The following is a 20,220-nucleotide window of genomic DNA, read 5'->3' as shown; positions in this document are numbered from 1 at the left end:
AGACCTTCATAGGAACAAATCGAGAAGACAGCCATACCAAATCCCCAACACGAAGTCGGGGACCCACACCGCGGCGGCGGTTGGCAAAACGCTGAGCCTTCTCCTGTGACAACTTCAAGTTGTCCACCACATGATTCCAGATCCGCTGCAACCTATCCACCACAGAATCCACTCCAGGACAGTCAGAAGGCTCCACATGTCCCGAGGAAAAACGAGGATGGAAACCGGAGTTGCAGAAAAATGGCGAAACCAAGGTGGCAGAACTAGCCCGATTATTAAGGGCAAATTCAGCTAACGGCAAGAAGGTCACCCAATCATCCTGATCAGACGAGACAAAACACCTCAAATACGCCTCCAGAGTCTGATTAGTTTGTTCCGTTTGTCCGTTAGTCTGTGGATGAAAAGCTGACGAAAACGACAAATCAATGCCCATCCTACCACAAAAGGATCGCCAGAACCTGGAAACAAACTGGGATCCTCTGTCCGACACAATATTCTCAGGAATGCCGTGCAAACGAACCACGTTCTGGAAGAACACAGGAACCAGATCAGAAGAGGAAGGCAGCTTAGGCAAAGGAACCAGATGGACCATCTTGGAGAAACGATCACATATCACCCAGATGACAGACATGCCCTTAGACACCGGAAGATCCGAAATGAAATCCATAGAGATGTGTGTCCAAGGTCTCTTCGGGACAGGCAAGGGCAAGAGCAACCCGCTGGCACGAGAACAGCAAGGCTTAGCTCGAGCACAAGTACCACAGGACTGCACAAATGACCGCACATCCCTTGACAAGGAAGGCCACCAAAAGGACCTGGCCACCAGATCTCTGGTGCCAAAAATTCCCGGGTGCCCTGCCAACACTGAGGAATGAACCTCGGAAATGACTCTGCTGGTCCATTTAGCAGGCACAAACAATCTGTCAGGTGGACAAGAGTCAGGCCTACCAGCCTGAAATCTCTGCAACACACGTCGCAGATCTGGAGAAATAGCTGACAAGATAACTCCTTCCTTAAGAATACCCTCAGGTTCAGCGACTCCAGGAGCATCAGGCACAAAGCTCCTAGACAGAGCATCGGCCTTCACATTCTTAGAACCAGGTAAATACGAGACCACAAAGTCAAAACGGGAGAAAAACAATGACCAGCGGGCCTGTCTAGGATTCAGGCGTTTAGCAGACTCGAGGTACATCAGATTTTTGTGATCAGTCAAGACCACCACACGATGCTTAGCACCCTCGAGCCAATGACGCCACTCCTCAAATGCCCACTTCATGGCCAACAACTCCCGATTGCCCACATCATAATTTCGCTCTGCCGGCGAAAACTTCCTAGAGAAAAAGGCACAAGGTCTCATAGTAGAACAACCAGGACCTCTCTGCGACAAAACGGCCCCTGCCCCAATCTCCGAAGCATCCACCTCAACCTGAAAGGGAAGTGAGATGTCAGGCTGGCACAAAACAGGCGCCGAAGTAAACCGGCGTTCCAACTCCTGGAAAGCCTCCACGGCAGCAGGAGCCCAGTTAGCCACATCAGAGCCTTTCTTGGTCATATCCGTCAACGGTTTAACAACGCTAGAAAAATTAGCGATAAAACGACGGTAGAAGTTAGCAAAACCCAAGAACTTCTGAAGACTCTTAACTGACGAGGGTTGAGTCCAATCATGAATAGCTCGGACCTTGACTGGGTCCATCTCCACAGCAAAAGGAGAAAAAATGAACCCTAAAAAGGGAACCTTCTGTACACCAAAGAGACACTTTGAGCCTTTAACAAACAAAGAATTTTCACGCAAAATCTTGAAAACCATCCTGACCTGCTCCACATGCGAGTCCCAATCATCAGAAAAAACCAGAATATCATCCAGATAAACGATCAAAAATTTATCCAGATACTTCCGGAAAATGTCATGCATAAAGGACTGAAAAACTGAAGGTGCATTAGAGAGCCCAAATGGCATCACCAAGTACTCAAAATGACCTTCGGGCGTATTGAATGCGGTTTTCCATTCATCTCCTTGCTTAATGCGCACAAGGTTGTACGCACCACGAAGGTCTATCTTGGTGAACCACTTGGCACCTTTAATCCGGGCAAACAAGTCTGACAACAGCGGCAAAGGATACTGAAATTTGACAGTGATCTTATTTAAAAGCCGATAGTCAATACAAGGCCTCAAAGATCCGTCCTTTTTGGCCACAAAAAAGAATTCCGCACCAAGAGGGGAAGAAGAAGGACGGATATGCCCCTTCTCCAGAGACTCCTTGATATATGAACGCATCGCGGTATGTTCAGGTACCGACAGATTAAACAGTCTTCCCTTAGGAAACTTACTGCCTGGAATCAAATCTATTGCACAGTCACATTCCCTATGAGGAGGCAATGCACTTGACCTAGACTCGCTGAAGACATCCTGATAATCAGACAAATACGCCGGAACTTCCGAAGGCGTAGAAGTAGCAATAGACACGGGCAGGGAATCTCCATGAATTCCATGACAGCCCCAACTTGACACTGACATTGCCTTCCAGTCCAAGACTGGATTATGGGTCTGTAACCATGGCAAACCCAAAACAACCAAATCATGCATCTTATGCAGGACAAGAAAACGAATCACCTCCCGATGTTCAGGAGTCATGCACATGGTAACCCGTATCCAAAACTGCGGTTTATTTTCTGCCAATGGCGTAGCATCAATACCCCTAAGAGGGATAGGATTTTCTAATGGCTCAAGAACAAAACCGCAGCGCTTGGCAAATGACAGATCCATAAGACTCAGGGCAGCACCTGAATCCACAAACGCCATGACAGGATATGATGACAGTGAGCAAATCAAAGTTACAGATAGAATAAACTTAGGTTGCAAATTACCAATGGCGACAGGACTAACAACCTTAGTAAGACGCTTAGAGCATGCTGAGATAACATGTGTGGAATCACCACAGTAGTAACACAAGCCATTCTGGCGTCTATGAATTTTCCGCTCATTTCTAGTCAGGATTCTATCACATTGCATTAAATCAGGTGCCTGTTCAGATAACACCATGAGGGAATTTGCGGTTTTGCGCTCCCGCAACCGCCGATCAATTTGAATTGCCAGGGCCATGGAATCATTCAGACCTGTGGGAATGGGAAAACCCACCATCACATTCTTAATGGCTTCAGAAAGGCCATTTCTAAAATTTGCAGCCAATGCACACTCGTTCCACTGGGTCAGCACGGACCATTTCCGAAATTTTTGGCAATACACTTCAGCCTCGTCCTGGCCCTGAGACATAGCCAGCAAGGCTTTTTCTGCCTGAATCTCAAGATTGGGTTCCTCATAAAGCAAACCGAGCGCCAGAAAAAACGCATCAATATCAGCCAATGCCGGATCTCCTGGCGCCAGCGAGAAAGCCCAATCCTGAGGGTCGCCCCGTAAAAAAGAAATAACAATTTTCACTTGCTGAGCGGAGTCTCCAGAGGAACAGGGTCTCAGGGACAAAAACAATTTACAATTATTCCTGAAATTTCTAAACTTAAATCGGTCTCCGGAAAACAGTTCAGGAATCGGTATCTTAGGTTCTGACATAGGATTTCTGGTAACATAATCTTGTATGCCCTGCACACGAGCAGCAAGCTGGTCCACACTTGTAATCAAGGTCTGGACATTCATGTCTGCAGCAATCACAAGCCACTCAGAGGTAAAGGGGAAAAGAAAAAAAAATGAGAGAGAGAAAAAAAACCTCAGAACTTTCTTTCTTATAATCCCGCTTCTGCAATGCATTTAACATTTAATACTGGCCTGGCAAACTGTTATGACCCCAATGGCGAGGGTCTCAGAGATATCAGCAAGTCTGCAAAGTACAAAAATCCAGCTCATAGGGCAGTGGTAACTGGGTTGACCATATATCTACTCCTAACGCCAACACTAGAAGTAGCCGGGGAACATGCCTACGTTGGTCGCTAGATGTCTCGCGCCAGCCGGAGAGCTAACTACCCCTAGAAGAGGAAAACAAAGACCTCTCTTGCCTCCAGAGAAAAGACCCCAAAAGTTGGATACAAGCCCCCCACAAATAATAACGGTGAGGTAAGAGGAAATGACAAACACAGAGATGAACTAGGTTTAGCAAAGAGAGGCCCACTTACTAATAGCAGAATGTAGTAAGATAACTTATATGGTCAACAAAAACCCTATAAAAATCCACGCTGGAGATCCAAGAACCCCCGAACCGTCTAACGGCCCGGGGGGAGAACACCAGCCACCCTAGAGCTTCCAGCAAGGTCAGGATACAGATTATATACAAGCTGGACAAAAAATGCAAACAAAAACAAATAGCAAAAAGCAAGAAAGCAGACTTAGCTTAATCAAGCAGGAACCAGGATCAGTAGACAAGAGCACTACAGATTAGCTCTGATATCAACGTTGCCAGGCATTGAACTGAAGGTCCAGGGAGCTTATATAGCAACACCCCTGACCTAACGACCCAGGTGAGCATACAAGGGATGACAGACATACCCAGAGTAAAATCACTAGTAGCCACTAGAGGGAGCCAAAAGGTAAATTCACAACAGTCCTCCAGCATTGCCCCCAGTGTGTCCTCCAGCATTGCCCCCAATGTGTCCTCCAGCATTGCCCCCAGTGTGTCCTCCAGCATTGCCCCCAGTGTGTCCTCCAGCATTGCCCCCAGTGTGTCCACCGTTAGCTTATCAAAAAGCAAAACAAAACAGAAAAAAACAAACAGAGTCTCCTCACCTGACCAGCGCTCCAGGCGGCGAGCTCCCTCCAGCAGCGCACACTCGCCGGCGACTGACAATGACGTCAGACGCCGGCGATGTGTGCACTGCGGCCGACTTCAGCTGCCAGCCTCCAATTGACTGGCGGCTGTTGTTAACTATTGACGAGTGGGAGCGCGCCCGCACGTCAATAGGAAACCACCGCAGCGCCAGAAGGGGCCCGGTGCGCAGATGAGAAGGGGCCTGATGCGGGCCCCCTCTCTCTGCCCACCGGGTCTGGGGTCACATAAATTACGGCGGGCATTCACAGTCACACTCGGGCGGATTATCAGAGGGTCAATCTGTGCGGTAGCCCAGGGCCCCCCACACCACTGGGCCCTGGGCTACCGCCCAAATTGACCGTCTGATAATCCGCCCCTGCCTTCACCGAAACCAAAAGTGAAGGATGCGGCAGGCGACACTACAGGTTACTCCATGGATCTCTTTACACATACTGTGCCTGGTTTAGAAAGGGAAATTGTTAACAGCCCATTACAAGATGAATCGGACATGGAGTGCACTGATGCACAGCCACAGCTAGATTATTATGCTGTTCCATTGACTCAGATCACTACATTGCCCTCGCAGTGTACTGAGCCAGAATCTGACCCTGATGAGACTATGGTGCCCTGTCCCGAACGCTATAGCACCTTACACGGTGACACAGAGGAAGGTGCACATGACATTGAAGAGGAGGTGATAGATGACCCAGTTGTTGACCCAGATTGGCAGCCATTGGGCGAAGAGGGTGCCGCTGCCAGTAGCTCAGAAGCGGAGGAGGATGATCCACAGCCTACACCGCAACAGCTTTCATCTGGCCAAAAACGTTTGTCAAAAACAAAAACAGTTTTAGGACAGTGTGGCCATCCAGTGAAAATAGCACAGCGTGCAATGCCTGAAAAGGTATTCCATAGTAGGAAGAGTGGAGTGTGGCAATTTTTTAACCAAGATCCGAATGATCTGTGCAAAGTTATCTGTAAGAAATGCTCAAAGACCTTTAGCAGAGGGAAGAATCTCCAAAATTTAAATACAACGTGCATGCTTAGACATTTAACCAGCATGCACTTGCAAGCTTGGACTAACTACCAAACGTCCCATACCGTTGTTGCACCTGCTCAGAATGAAGGTAGTCAGCAACGCTACATTGCTTCCCTCACTGTAAGCCCACCGGCTAGGACACCACCAGCAGCAAATGTGGAGGTATCATCGCAAGGCCAAAGCAGTCAGGGTATCACAAAGTTTTTGGTAGGAAACACTGTATGTAGGCCAACATCAAGAATATCATCACCAACCCTCTCTCAACCCGCCATGTCCACCACCACCACCACCGCTAGTTCCACCATATGCAGCTCTCCAGTCCAGCTCACCCTACAAGAGACTCTCGTTAGGAAAAGAAAGTACTCACCCTCTCATCCGCGTACACAGGGTTTGAACGCCCACATTGCTAGACTAATCTCGTTAGAGATGATGCCCTACCGGTTGGTTGAAAGCGAAGCTTTCAAAGACCTGATGGCCTACGCAGTACCACGCTATGACCTACCCAGTCGGCACTTCTTTGCGAGAAAAGCCATCCCAGCCCTCCACCAGCATATCAAAGACCGTATTGTCCATGCACTGAGGCAATCAGTCAGTGGAAAGGTGCACCTCACAACAGATGCATGGACCAGTAGACATGGCCAGGGACATTACATGTCCATCATGGCGCACTGTGTTAATGTGGTGCATGCAGGGTCCACAGCGGACAGCCATAGTGGGACAGTTCTGCCTAGCCCACGGTCTATGAAACAGTTGGCTGTAGGCGTTCACCAACCCTCCTCCTCCTGATCTTTAAGAGAAAGCTCATCCACACAGCGCAGTCGCATGACCACTCCATCCGCAGCTGCCAGTGTTGCACACGAGGTGTCCCATTATCGAACAGCTAGTGGTAAGCGTCAGCAGGCTGTGTTACAAATGAAGTGTTTGGGCAACAACAGACACACCGCGGAAGTACTGGCCGAGTACTTACAGCAAGAAACTCAGTCATGGCTGGGTAGTGTACATCTTGAGGCAGACAAGGTAGTCAGTGATAACGGAAGGAATTTTATGGCTGCCATAGCCCTTTCAGAACTGAAACACATACCTTGCCTGGCTCACACCTTGAACCTGGTGGTGCACTGCTTCCTGAAAAATTATCCGGTGTTACCAGCCCTGCTCCTGAAGGTGCGAAGACTTTGCTCGCACATCTGCCGGTCGCCCGTACACTACAGCCGTATGCTGAACCTTCAGCGATCGCAGAATCTTCCCCAGCACCACCTAATAATCGACATTGCAACAAGGTGGAACTCCACACTGCACATGCTTCAGAGGCTGTGCGAACAGAGGCGTGCTGTAATTTATTTGTGGGAGGATACACATACACGGACAGGCACTTGGATGGCAGACATGGAGTTGTCTGGTGTGCAGTGGTCGAAGCTACAAGACCTCTGTCAAGTCCTTCAGTGTTTTGAGGAATGCACAAGGCTGGTAAGTGCAGACGACGCCATCATAAGCATGAGCATCCCACTAATGCGTCTGCTGATGCAAAGTTTGACGCACATTAAGGAGCAGGCGTCTGCAGCCGAAGAGTAGGGAAGCCTTGATGACAGTCAGCCATTGTCAGCTCAGGGAACTCTCCTGGACGAGGTGGCGGACGAAGAGGAGGAGGAGGAAAATGAATATTTATGGGAGGAGGATGCTTCTCAGGGGGCAATAGAAACTGGTGGCGTTGCAAGGTCAGGTACAGGGTTTTTGCGGGACACAAGTGATGTTCATTTGCAAGAAAGTGCTCCTCTACCCAGCACAAGCAGTGAATTGACACCTGGAACATTGGCCCACATGGCTGAGTATGCCTTGCGTATCCTAAATGGGGACCCCCGCATTATCAAAATGATGACCGATGACGATTACTAGTTGGTCTGCCTCCTGGATCCATGAAATGAAGGAAAATTACAAAATATCATGCCACATGAGAACCTTGAGCAAATATTGGCTACCAAACAAGCAACTCTTGTAGACCGTTTGGTTCAGGCATTCCCAGCACACAGCGGCGGTGATGGTTCTCACACGAGCCATAGGGGGCAAAATGGCAGAGGTGTTAGAGGTGCACAAATCCGAAGTGGCGTTGGACAGAGGGGTTTTATGACCAGGTTGTGGAGTGATTTAGCAACGACCGCTGACACGACAGGTACTGTAGCATCGATTCAAAGTGACAGGAGACAGGATTTTTCAGAATGGTTACAAACTACTTTTCCGCCCTTATCGATGTTCTACCTCACAGGTCATTCCCATTTAGCCCCACCTTTCCCTGCTGACATGTAGCTTGCCTGAAAAATGTCTTGCTTTTGGCCTCCTCTTACTGACTTCTCCAATTCATCCATTTGCAGCTGCTGAATGTCCACCATAGGCCATTTTTATACCTCCCTAAATGGGCTGACTCCCCCCACAGGGCCGTAGTCACCACCTGGCACAAGCACCCGTGCGTGTGCCGTTTGCCTGGACAGGTGGGTGTGCCCTCTCTTGGGCGACGTCACTGGCACAGGGTCCCTCATAGTACTTTGACGTGTCTGACGGTGGTGGTGCACAACCAACGTCAGACACACCGTCGTAATATGAGGGGCCCTGTGCCAGTACCGCAGCCCACGAGAGAGTGTTCCCCCCCAGCTCGAACAGTGCTCTACCACTTGCAATACTTAGCTCTCCCTGCTCCACCACTGTGTAGTCGGTGCTGTTAAATCCTTCAATGGCACTGCCAATACAAATTTGTTTAAATGATAGATGATAGTTAAAATATACAGGGGCCCTGGCCTCCATTTAGACCAGTTAATACTTTGCGCCTACTACCACTGTCTGCTACTCAGCAGAGGAGCCCACCCCTGTACCTAGCTATGCCACCTGGTTATTTCTGAAAAAAATTTTGGCAGACATTTAGCCTACTTTATTATTAGGGCCTACTCACTGTGTCAGCCACTCCTTACAATTGTCCTCCGCTGAACAAAGCAATGCCGCCAGTTTAGTCCTGTTACCAATTTTGAATTGCATTTAGCTTACTTACTTACTTGGGCCTACTCATTGTGTCAGCCACTCCTTACAATTGTCCTCCACTGAACAAAGCAACGCTGCCAGTTTAGTCCTGTTACCAATTTTGAATTGCATTTAGCCTACTTACTTATTTATGCCTACTCACTGTGTCAGCCACTCTTTACAATTGTCCTCCGCTGAACAAAGCAACGCCGCCAGTTTAGTCCTGTTACCAATTTTGAATTGCATTTAGCCTACTTACTTATTTGGACCTACTCACTGTGTCAGCCTCTCATTACAGTTGTCCTCCGATGATCAAAGCAATGCTGCCTGGTTAGTCCTGTTACCAATTTTGAACTGCTTTTAGCCTACCTACTTATTTGGGCCTACTCACTGTGTCAGCCTCTCATTACAGTTGTCCTCCGCTGAACAAAGCAATGCCGCCTGGTTAGTCCTGTTACCAATTTTAAACTGCTTTTAGCCTACTTACTTATTTGGGCCAACTCACTGTGTCAGCCTCTCATTACAGTTGTCCTCCGCTGAACAAAGCAACGCCGCCAGTTTAGTCCTGTTACCAATTTTGATTAGCATTTAGCCTACTTATTTGGGCCTACTCACTGTGTCAGCCACTCCTTACAATTGTCCTCCGCTGAACAAAGCAACGCCGCCAGTTTAGTCCTGTTACCAATTTTGAATTGCATTTAGCCTACTTACTTATTTGGGCCTACTCACTGTGTCAGCCACTGCTTACAATTGTCCTCCGCTAAACAAAGCAACGCCACCAGTTTAGTCCTGTTACCAATTTTGAATTGCATTTAGCTAACTCACTTATTTGGGCCCACTCACTGTTTCAGCCTCTCAAGACAGTTGTCCTCCGCTGAACAAAGCAATGCCGCCTGGTTAGTTCTGTTACCAATTTTGAACTGCTTTTAGCCTACTTACTTAATTGGGCCTACTCACTGTGTCAGCCTCTCATTACAGTTGGCCTCTGCTGAACAAAGAATTGCCGCCTGGTTAGTCCTGTTGCCAATTTTGAACTGCTTTTAGCCTACTTACTTATTTGGGCCTACTCACTGTGTCAGCCTCTCATTACAGTTGTCCTCCCCTGAACAAAGCAATGCCGCCTGGTTAGTCCTGTTTAGTGTTGAGCGATACCTTCCGATATGCAAAGGTATCGGATTGGATCGGCCGATATCCAAAAAATATCGGATATCGCCGATACCGATACCCGATACCAATGCATATCAATGGGACACAAAATATTGGAATGGTTCCCAGGGTCTGAAGGAGAGGAAACTCTCCTTCAGGCCCTGGGATCCATATTCATGTATAAAATAAAGAATAAAAATAAAAAATAATGATATACTCACCCCTCCGACGGCCCCGGCTCTCACCGGTCCAAGCGTCTGCCTCCGTTCCTAAGAATGCAGAGTGAAGGACCTTCGATGACGTCGCGGCTTGTGATTGGCCGCGTGACCGCTCATGTGACTGCTCACACGACCAATCACAAGCCGCGACATCATCGAAGGTCCTTCACTCCCTGCATTCTTAGGAACGGAGGCACCGCTAAGAGCCAGGGTCCGCCGGAGGGGAACTGGAGCCTGGGAACTTTTTCCCATGCTCGATGTCATATGAGGACATCCAGCAGAGGGCGCATCACCGCAACTGAAGGTAACTATAGGTCATTGACCTACATTATCTTCTTTCCCCGGGGTTTTACAGGCACGAGCACAGCTGCATTATAGCAGAGCTCCTGCCTGTAAAATATTTTAACCCCTTCAGATGGATTTACATCGTGGGACGTTACAGATCTACGGAAGGTATGTATATTGTTGGTTTATTATTTTTTATTTGTTACAGAACGATGGTCTTCAGGTGGATTGAGAGAGCAATAAAATATTACAACAACCTGTGTGTTTATTTCATTAAAATACTTTGCAATATTGTGTGTGTGTTTTTTTAAACCATTTCATACAATTGGATTAATAATGGATAGGTGTCATAATTGATGCCTCTCCATTATTAATCTGGCTTAATGTCACCTTACAATAGCAAGGTGACATTAACCCTTCATTACCCCATATCCCACCGCTACACGGGAATGGGAAGAGAGTGGCCAAGTGCCAGAATAGGCACATCTTACAGATGTGCCTTTTCTGGGGTGGCTGGGGGCAGATGTTTTTAGCCAGGGGGGGGCCAATAACCGTGGACCCTCTCCAGGCTATTAATATCTGCCCTCAGTCACTGGCTTTACCATTCTGGCAGAGAAAATTGCGTGGGAGCCCACGCCAATTTTTTCCGCGATTTAACCCTTAAATTTAATAGCTACAGCGCTGAAATTTTGCACATACACACTACTAACAGTAGTGTGGAATATGCAAAAAAAGGGGGATATGACATGGTTTACTGTATGTAATCGGGTTTAGGCAGGAGACGGGTTCGGGTTTAGGCAGGAGAAATGAAATGCCGGCAATTGATTTACCGGCTTTAGGGTTAGTAGTAGGGTTAGGGGTAGGGTTAGGGTTAGGGTTTGGATCCCTTTATCATCTTGATGGTGGGGGGTGGCTTATCAGTGTGTATTCTTGTTTTTTTCTATAAAAACGCATGCGTTTTTAACGCAAACAAACGAATGTGCTTAAAAACGCATGCGTTTACATAGACAGCAATACGTTTTTTTGCCGCAAAAAAAGCATGCATTTTTTTGCGGCAAAAAAAGTCTCTAGAAATTACTACATGTTGCATTTCCGCAACAAAACGCAAGCATGGAAAAAACGCATGCGTTATCAAACGCGGCAAAACGCATGCAAAAAAAGCATGCGTTTTTAATGTTAAGTATAGGGAAAAAAACGCATGCGTTTTTTTGCGGTCAAACGCAGCGGCAAAAAACGCAAATGTGAAACCAGCCTTAGCCCACTTTATTATTTGGGCCTACTAACTGTGTCTGCCACTCATTACAGTTTTCCTCCACTGAACAAAACAATGCCACCTGTTTAGTCCTGTTACCACATTTGAACTGCATTTAGCCCACTTTATTATTTGGGCCTATATCTGTGTTTCCTCCTCATCCTGCCCATTGCCCAGCCACTGCTAGATGAGTCTGCTGGTACATTGACCCAGACCACTACATTCCCCTTGCACTCTACACAGCCAGAATCTGACCCTGCTGAAATAATGAAAAATGCACACGGCACTCAAGGTTCCTGTGTGGTGCTCAAGTCGGGTTTCCAGCCCCTCAATCCAATACTCAAAAAACACTTGGCACTCAGAAGAATATTTTGCAAGTTGATTATTCCATTTATTTGTGCATCCAGTTAGAAAATAAACGTTTTCGGTCCATACATCAGACCTTCATCAGAAATTCCTTTTTTTTATCAAACTGGAAAATTAATGTAGATGGGTATAACAAGGCCTAAGCAGGCCAAGGCTGGGTAACCCGGGACAAAGGCAGAGAGGCAGACAGCCTCTATGTGCCTGAAGAGGTTGTGCTGAGTGAAGGCGCCGATCCGCCGCTAAGGGTAGCGATTGAAACGCCAGCTGTGTGGCGTGAAGACTGAAAATCCCGCGTTTCAAGCGCTACCCTTAGCGGCGGATCGGCGCCTTCACTCAGCACAACCTCTTCAGGCACATAGAGGCTGTCTGCCTCTCTGCCTTTGTCCCGGGTTACCCAGCCTTGGCCTGCTTAGGCCTTGTTATACCCATCTACATTAATTTTCCAGTTTGATAAAAAAAAAGGAATTTCTGATGAAGGTCTGATGTATGGACCGAAAACGTTTATTTTCTAACTGGATGCACAAATAAATGGAATAATCAACTTGCAAAATATTCTTCTGAGTGCCAAGTGTTTTTGAGTACTGACCCTGCTGAAAGTCAGGTTCCCCTTCCCGCATACTATACCACCTTACACGGGGACAAAGAGGAAGGTGCAGATGAAAGTGCAGGTTCCTTCATCAGGTGGGGCGGCATATTCGTTGGCGACGTCACTGGCACAGGGCCCCTCATAGTACACAAAAGTGTCTCTGCCGGTGGGAGGCGCCACCTGCCGTCAAACACACCGCCGTACTATGAGGGGCCCTGTGCCAGTGCCAATGCCAACGAGTGGGCCCCCACTGCTTGCTCAGGATCACAGCACTTCCAAAGTTAAAATACTTACCTCTCCCTGCTCCACCGCCATGACGTATTCCGCATTTCCTGGGCCCACGAAAAACTTGAGCCAGCCCTACCCCTCCACAACTTTAGCCAAATGACCCCAAGTTTTCAATGCCTAACTATTATTATAAAGTAAATTAAGATTGACAAGCTTCAGTAATAAGAATTGATGTTTTTGGCATTAAAATGGGCAGTGTAGGTGTTTTCCTGTCCTCCACTCTCTGCTGACTTTGATTACCCATTGACTTGCATTGGGTTTCATGTTTCAGTCGGACCCCGAATTTACGTAATAATCGGCCAATTTCACCCGACCTGACTTTTGACAAAGTCGGGTTTCGCGAAACCCAACTCGATCCTAAAAAAGTAAAAGTCGCTCACCTCTACTGTATATTACTGTGGGCAGTGCTGTATACTACTGTGGGCAGTGCTGTATACTACTGTGGGCAGTGCTGTGTACTACTGTGGGCAGTGCTGTATACTACTGTGGGCAGTGCTGTATACTACTGTGGGCAGTGCTGTATACTACTGTATGGGCAGTGCTGTATACTACTGTGGGCAGTGCTGTATACTACTGTGTTGGCAGTGCTGTATACTACTGTGGGCAGTGCTGTATACTACTGTGTGGGCAGTTCTGTATACTACTGTGGGCAGTTCTGTATCCTACTGTGGGCAGTGCTGTATACTACTGTATGGGCAGTGCTGTATACTACTGTGGGCAGTTCTGTATACTACTGTGGGCAGTTCTGTATACTACTGTGTGGGCAGTTCTGTATACTACTGTGGGCAGTGCTGTATACTACCATGGGCTGTGCTGTATACTACTGTGTGGGCTGTTCTATATACTTCTGTGTGGGCTGTGCTATATACTACTGTGTAGGCTGTGCTATATACTAAGTGGCTGTGCTATATACTACTATATGGGCTGTGCTATATACTACTATGTGGGCTGTGCTATATACTATTGTGATATATTATATTTTATGGGGTAGGCTGTGTTATATACTATGTGGCTGTGTTATATATTTGGGGGTACATTATACATTATATTCTATGGAGGAGTCTGTGTTATATACTATGGGGGCTGCATTATATTCTGTGGGGGGCTTTATTAGATTTTATGAGGGATGATTGCATCATACCCTTTGATGGGGCTATATTGTATTATATGGGGAGGTGGGCTGTATTATATCTTGTTCGGGGCTACATTATATTCTATGGGGGGGCTGTATTATATTTATATTCTATGAGGGGTGATTGCATCATACTCTATGAGGGGGCTACATTATACTATATGGGGGGGCTGCATTATATTCTATGGGGAGGTTACATTATTCTCTGTGGGGGGGTTACATTATACTCTGGGGTGGCTGCATTATACTCTGTGGGGTGGCTGCATTATACTCTGTGGGGTGGTGGCTGCATTATACTATATGTGCGCTGAATTATACTGTATCGAGGACTATGGGGAAAACATTATTCTATATGAAGAACTATGGGGTGCATTATACTATGGGAAGTGAATTGTACTACATGGATGACTATGGCGGTGCATTATAGTATATGGAGCACTATGAGGAGTGTATTATACTATATGGAGGACTATGGGAAGTGAATAATACTATATGGAGGACTATGAGGAGTGTATTATACTATATGGAGGACTATGGGGCACATTATATTATATGGAGGACTATGGGATGTGCATTTTACAATATGGAGGACTGTGGTGCACATCTATATATATATAAAAGGCATCGTGATTACTCGCTAATCCCGCCCCCTGCACAGTAGCTCTGCTCCCCACCACATCACCACACATAGTCCTGCCCCCCACCCCATTACCACACACAATCCCATCCCCACCACATCACCACACACAATCCCATCACCCACCACATCACCACACAATCCTGCCCCCCAACACATCACCACACAATCCCGCCCCCCACGACATCACCACACATAATCCCGCCCCCAACACATCATCACACAAAATCCTGCCCCCAACACATCACCGCACAATCCCGCCCCCCACCACATCACCACACATAATCCCGCCCCCCAACACATCACCACACAAAATCCCGCCCCCCAACACATTGCCACACATAATCCCGCCCCCAACACATCACCACACAAAATCCCGCCTCCCACCACATTACCACACATAATCCCACCCCCCCACCACATTACCACACATAATCCCGCCCCCCCACCACATTACTACAGATAATCCCGCCTCCACCACATTACCACACATAATCCCGCCCCCACCACATTACCACAGATAATCCCGCCCACCTACCACATTACCACACATAATCCCGCCCCCACCACATTACCGCACATAATCCCGCCCCCCACCACATTACCGCACATAATCCCGCCCCACCACATTACCGCACATAATCCCGCCCCCACCACATCACCACACATAGTCCCGCCCCCACCACACTACCACACATAATCCCGCCCCCACCACATTACCACACAATCCCGCCCCCCCACCACATTACCACACATAATCCCGCCCCCCACCACATTACCACACATAATCCTTCCCCCCCACATTACCACACATAATCCCACCCCCCACCACATTACCACACATAATCCCGCCCCCCACCACATTACCACACATAATCCTTCCCCCCACCACATTACCACACATAATCCCACCCCCCACCACATTACTACAGATAATCCCGCCCCCACCACATTACCACACATAATCTCGCCCCCCACCACATTACCACAGATAATCCCACCCACCACATTACCACACACAATCCCACCCCCCACCACATTACCACACATAGTCTCGCCCCCCCACCACATTACCACAGATAATCCCACCCACCACATTACCACACATAATCCCGCCCCCCACCCCATTACCACACACAATCTTGCCCCCCACCCCATTACCACACATAATACCACCCCCCCACCCCATTACCACACATAATCCCACCCCCCACCAATTTATGTTTCATTATGAAATTTGTTTAGATGCTGGAATGAATAAAAAACACACATCTTACTGAATCCAGTTTGTTTTTGATTTTACACTGTGAATAAAATGTATTATTAGTATTATTTAGATTTTTAATGATTATTATTGTTATTAACTTCATTTTAAGTTAATTTACCACCTGCGTAAGCGCTATTGAATGTTGTCATTATTTACTTTAGGTTAATCACCAGCAGCGTTAATTAGATAGCAATGAGCGTGCCGAGCGTTAGCTGGCTGGAAACATCTAGTTACATTCAGGGGCGTAACTACCGCGGTCACAGCGGTCGCAGCTGCGACGGGGCCCAGACTACTTAGGGGCCCCATGGACAGGAGTGAAGGAGAATGAAATGACCCATGATTGATAATGATCCACCATTTGTGAGTGACCCGCAGCAGGGAGCCGTCACCGCTCTCTAATTATACTTACCTACTCCCGGCACGGTCCCTGGACGTCCCTGCTTCTTCCAGCGCTGCAGATTCTTCCTGCACTGAGCGGTCACATGGTCCCGCTCATTACAGAAATTAATATGCGGCTCCACCTCCCATAGGGGTGGAGCCGCATATTCATTTCTGTATTGAACGGTAACTGTGACCGCTCAATACAGGAAGAATCTGCAGCGCTGGAAGAAGCAGGGCCGTCCAGGGACCGTGCCGGGAGTAGGTGAGTATACAGCGCTGCGCAGCGCTGCGCGATATTTACCACTCCTCGTTCCGGTGCGGCTCTGTCATCAGCGTCCTCTGGCAGTGACGCTCAGGTCAGAGGGCACGGTGACGTAGTCAGTGCGCGCCCTCTGCTGAACGTCAGTGCCGAAGACGGAGCCGCACGAGGAGCAGCCAGGTAAATATTGAAAGTGCCGGGGGTCCTGAGCGAAGAGAGAGAGGTGAGGTGAGTATGTGATTTATTTTTTTTATGGCAGCAAAAGCATAAGGGGCAAGTGACTGTACGGAGCATTTTATGGGGCCATAACGCTTGTGCAGCGCCAGCACTATAAGGGGCAGTGACTGTGCGGAGCATCTTATGGGGCCATAACAATTGTGCAGCACTATATGGGGCAAGTGGCTGTGCGGAGCATCTTATGGGGCCATAACACTTGTGCAGCACTATAAGGGGCAGTGACTGTGCGGAGCATCTTATGGGGCCATAACACTTGTGCAGCACTATAAGGGGCAGTGACTGTGCGGAGCATCTTACGGAGCCATAACACTTGTGCAGCACTATAAGGGGCAGTGGCTGTGCGGAGCATCTTACGGGGCCATAACACTTGTGCAGCACTATAAGGGGCAGTGGCTGTGCGGAGCATCTTATGGGGCCATAACACTTGTGCAGCACTATAAGGGGCAATGGCTGTGTGGAGCATCTTATGGGGCCATAACGCTTGTGCAGCACTATAAGGGGCAAGTGGCTGTGCGGAGCATCTTATGGGGCCATAATGAACGGTGCAGAGCATTATATATGGCACAGCTTTCTATGGAGCATCTATGGGGCCATAATGAACGGTGCAGAGCATTATATATGGCACAGCTTTCTATGGAGTATCTATGGGGCCATAATGAACGGTGCAGAGCATTATATATGGAGCATCTATGGGGCCATAATGAACGGTGCAGAGCATTATATATGGGGCAGCTTTATATGGAGCATCTATGGGGCAATAATCAACGGTATGGAGCACTATGAGGGGGGCTGCGTTGTATTCTATGGGGGTTACCTTGAGTTGTATGGCAGGGCTGCGGGGGGGGGGGGGGGGCCCATTTGGAAGTTCGCACCGGGGCCCATAACTTTGTAGTTACGCCACTGGTTACATTCATATAGTTCCCCATGGCTGGGTGTCCATTAGCCAGGTCTCAGTCTTTCTCAGCCCTCATTCACATTACGTCATTTGACATATGGCAAGATTTTTAATACTAAAGGTTAAGACAGTCCCTAATCTTGATGTGGTGGGATGGCTTTTACATTTTTTTTTAATTAAAATTATGTTAAATTAGTGCCCTATATTAATTTCATGGACAATTTCTATTTATTTTTGTGCTGCAGGATATTTGTTTATTTTGTATTAATCTTAGGTTTTGACTTTTTAGTGGCCAATGTGAACATGCACCTCCACACTGCATGCACACCAAATTATACTCCAGTTCTCTTTAGGTTTTTGTTCCTTTAGGTAGTTAAGACTGAACCCCTCTCTGTCGCAGCCAGTGCATAGACAAATGTAGAAACCACCTTGTTTTTTTAAATGCACATGATGATGTATCAACACAGAAAGCTCTTTCCTATATCAAGCTTGGGGCCAAACTTGGGGCTGCAGTTGATATCTGAAGATTGGGATGCTTTTGGCAATAACAGTTTTTAGTTTTCTAAATAATCATATTTAGAATATTATATTTAGAATACATTTAAAGGTAATTTTTAAAATTTGTTTTCAATTTACAACCCTTTTAATTCGAGGATAAAATGTGTCTATCTTTACAGTTGTTAGCCTACACTTTTTAACAATTAATTTATGACCATTGCTGTATGTTTTATAGATAATAAGGAGATGATCCCAGGTCCAGGAGTATATAAACCGGAGAAATGTCTTATGCCAACACATCGGAAGCCACCGTCATACTCAATTGGTTCCAAAACACGGTACAGATCAGTAGATCAGGTACCCGCTCCGAACACATATTCCTTGCCCCCAGTGGTGGGTCCTCGTGTGCCTTTGAAAGCCTCTGCTCCTGCCTTCAGTCTCTCTGGCAGAATACATCGTGGAGGGCATTCTGAAGATTTGTGTGATACACCTGGTCCAGCTCACTATAACCCAACAGATAATAACAGCTACTTGCGAAGAGGTCCAGCTTTCTCCATGCTTGGTCGACATCAGACTTCAAAAGTAGAGTATGCCAGTCCAGGTCCTGGTGCTCATAGTCCAGAGAAAGCAACAAGTCAAAAGAGCAAGGCACCAGCGTACTCAATGGGTATTCGACACTCTGATTATACTACTCCTCTAATAATAGAAGTACCCAACTGACTTTCTACCATAGAGGTGATTCCTAAAAAGAAAAGGTTGAAATCATAATCAATATAATAAACATTTATCATCTCTAAACTGTAAATTAACATTCTAGCAAAGTAATAATTAATGTTAACATGGCATAGCATTAGGCCCAGACTGGCCATCTTACCAATTGGACAGATTCCCGGTGGGCCATGGTTCTTGACCTCACAGTGGATTGGCTGCTCCTGCCCCCACTTTTCCTGTCTACAGTTTTTTTTTCTGCTGCCTGTAGTAGCCGGCAGAATAAACTCCTCAGTTCAAGATTTTTTTAAATTATTTTTGCAGTTTATACTTTGTGCATGCCTTTCACTATTTACAAATTGCAAACCCTAACTAACGATTCCTAAAATATAACCTTTATTTATTAATATAGGACTAATGTGCAATATTAAAATCAGAAAATTTTGTGGGAGTTAATATTATTGGAAACTTTTCCCTTGGTCCTAGAAATGTAAATGATACATAGTGATGATGACTGATTTCTGCTGAAATAAGCATTCAGATTTTAAATATGTTGTAGGGAATCAGTCACTTATAGAGTAACTCTGCCTGGATTGGGTTATAGTATGTGTGCTGGTGAGGATTGTGTGCCAGGGAAGTCTGTTTGTCCCATTCCGACCCAGAGTTGCACTTATGTATCCATGTGGTGGGAACTATAAGCTGTATTGCAGCTATGCTTTGCTCATGACTTATTACCGTTAGTTACATTAAATTGTGTAGATTTTACCTGCCATTACAGTTGTCTAGAACAAACGCTATATTGATAGTCATCTTTGTAAGGGCTCTTTTTTTTTTTACCATTTATTTATCATGGGTTTATTAAGCATGTGTTGCTTTAGACTTAGTTCCTTATGGACCCTTATGTTTGAAATATGCACTTTACTATTTTAGCTTTTTCTGTCTTTATATATTCTTATGTTTTAATCTGTTTTTTTTTTTCATTATATGCTTTTAAATGTGTGCCCCCTGCCATAATAATAAAGTTACTTTTTTGTGGTTAATTGGCGTTTGATGTGTATGTGAACTTGTGACTTTGTAGGTATTAATATTGCCTAATAAAGCAGTCAGACCTGATAACCCTGATTAGATCACTGGTTGCCATGACATCCCATTGACACCCTGAAATCAGTTTGTGGGGAGACTGATGGGGGGACAGAGGGAATTTAGTTTCACTGTTATGGCTAGGGTTGAGCGAAACGGATCGGACAAATTGAAAAATCGGGTTTCATGAAATCCACT

General features: G+C 46.7%; 1 protein-coding gene across 1 annotated transcript in view; it reads left to right on the top strand.

Annotated features, from left to right (window-relative positions):
* CIMAP1D (CIMAP1 family member D) overlaps nt 1-19,994 on the top strand; it is a 122,271-nt gene extending 102,277 nt beyond the window's left edge. The window contains exon 4 of the mRNA XM_077253977.1: nt 18,470-19,994. Coding sequence (XP_077110092.1) covers nt 18,470-18,954 — 485 coding nt within the window. The 3' untranslated portion in view covers nt 18,955-19,994. The remainder of the gene's footprint in view (nt 1-18,469) is intronic.
* The last annotated feature ends 226 nt before the right edge of the window (nt 19,995-20,220 follow it).

The sequence above is a fragment of the Ranitomeya variabilis genome, chromosome 1, assembly GCF_051348905.1.
Source record: "Ranitomeya variabilis isolate aRanVar5 chromosome 1, aRanVar5.hap1, whole genome shotgun sequence".
In the NCBI taxonomy this organism is placed as follows: Eukaryota; Metazoa; Chordata; class Amphibia; order Anura; family Dendrobatidae; genus Ranitomeya; species Ranitomeya variabilis.
This window is presented reverse-complemented; position numbering and strand designations above follow the sequence as displayed.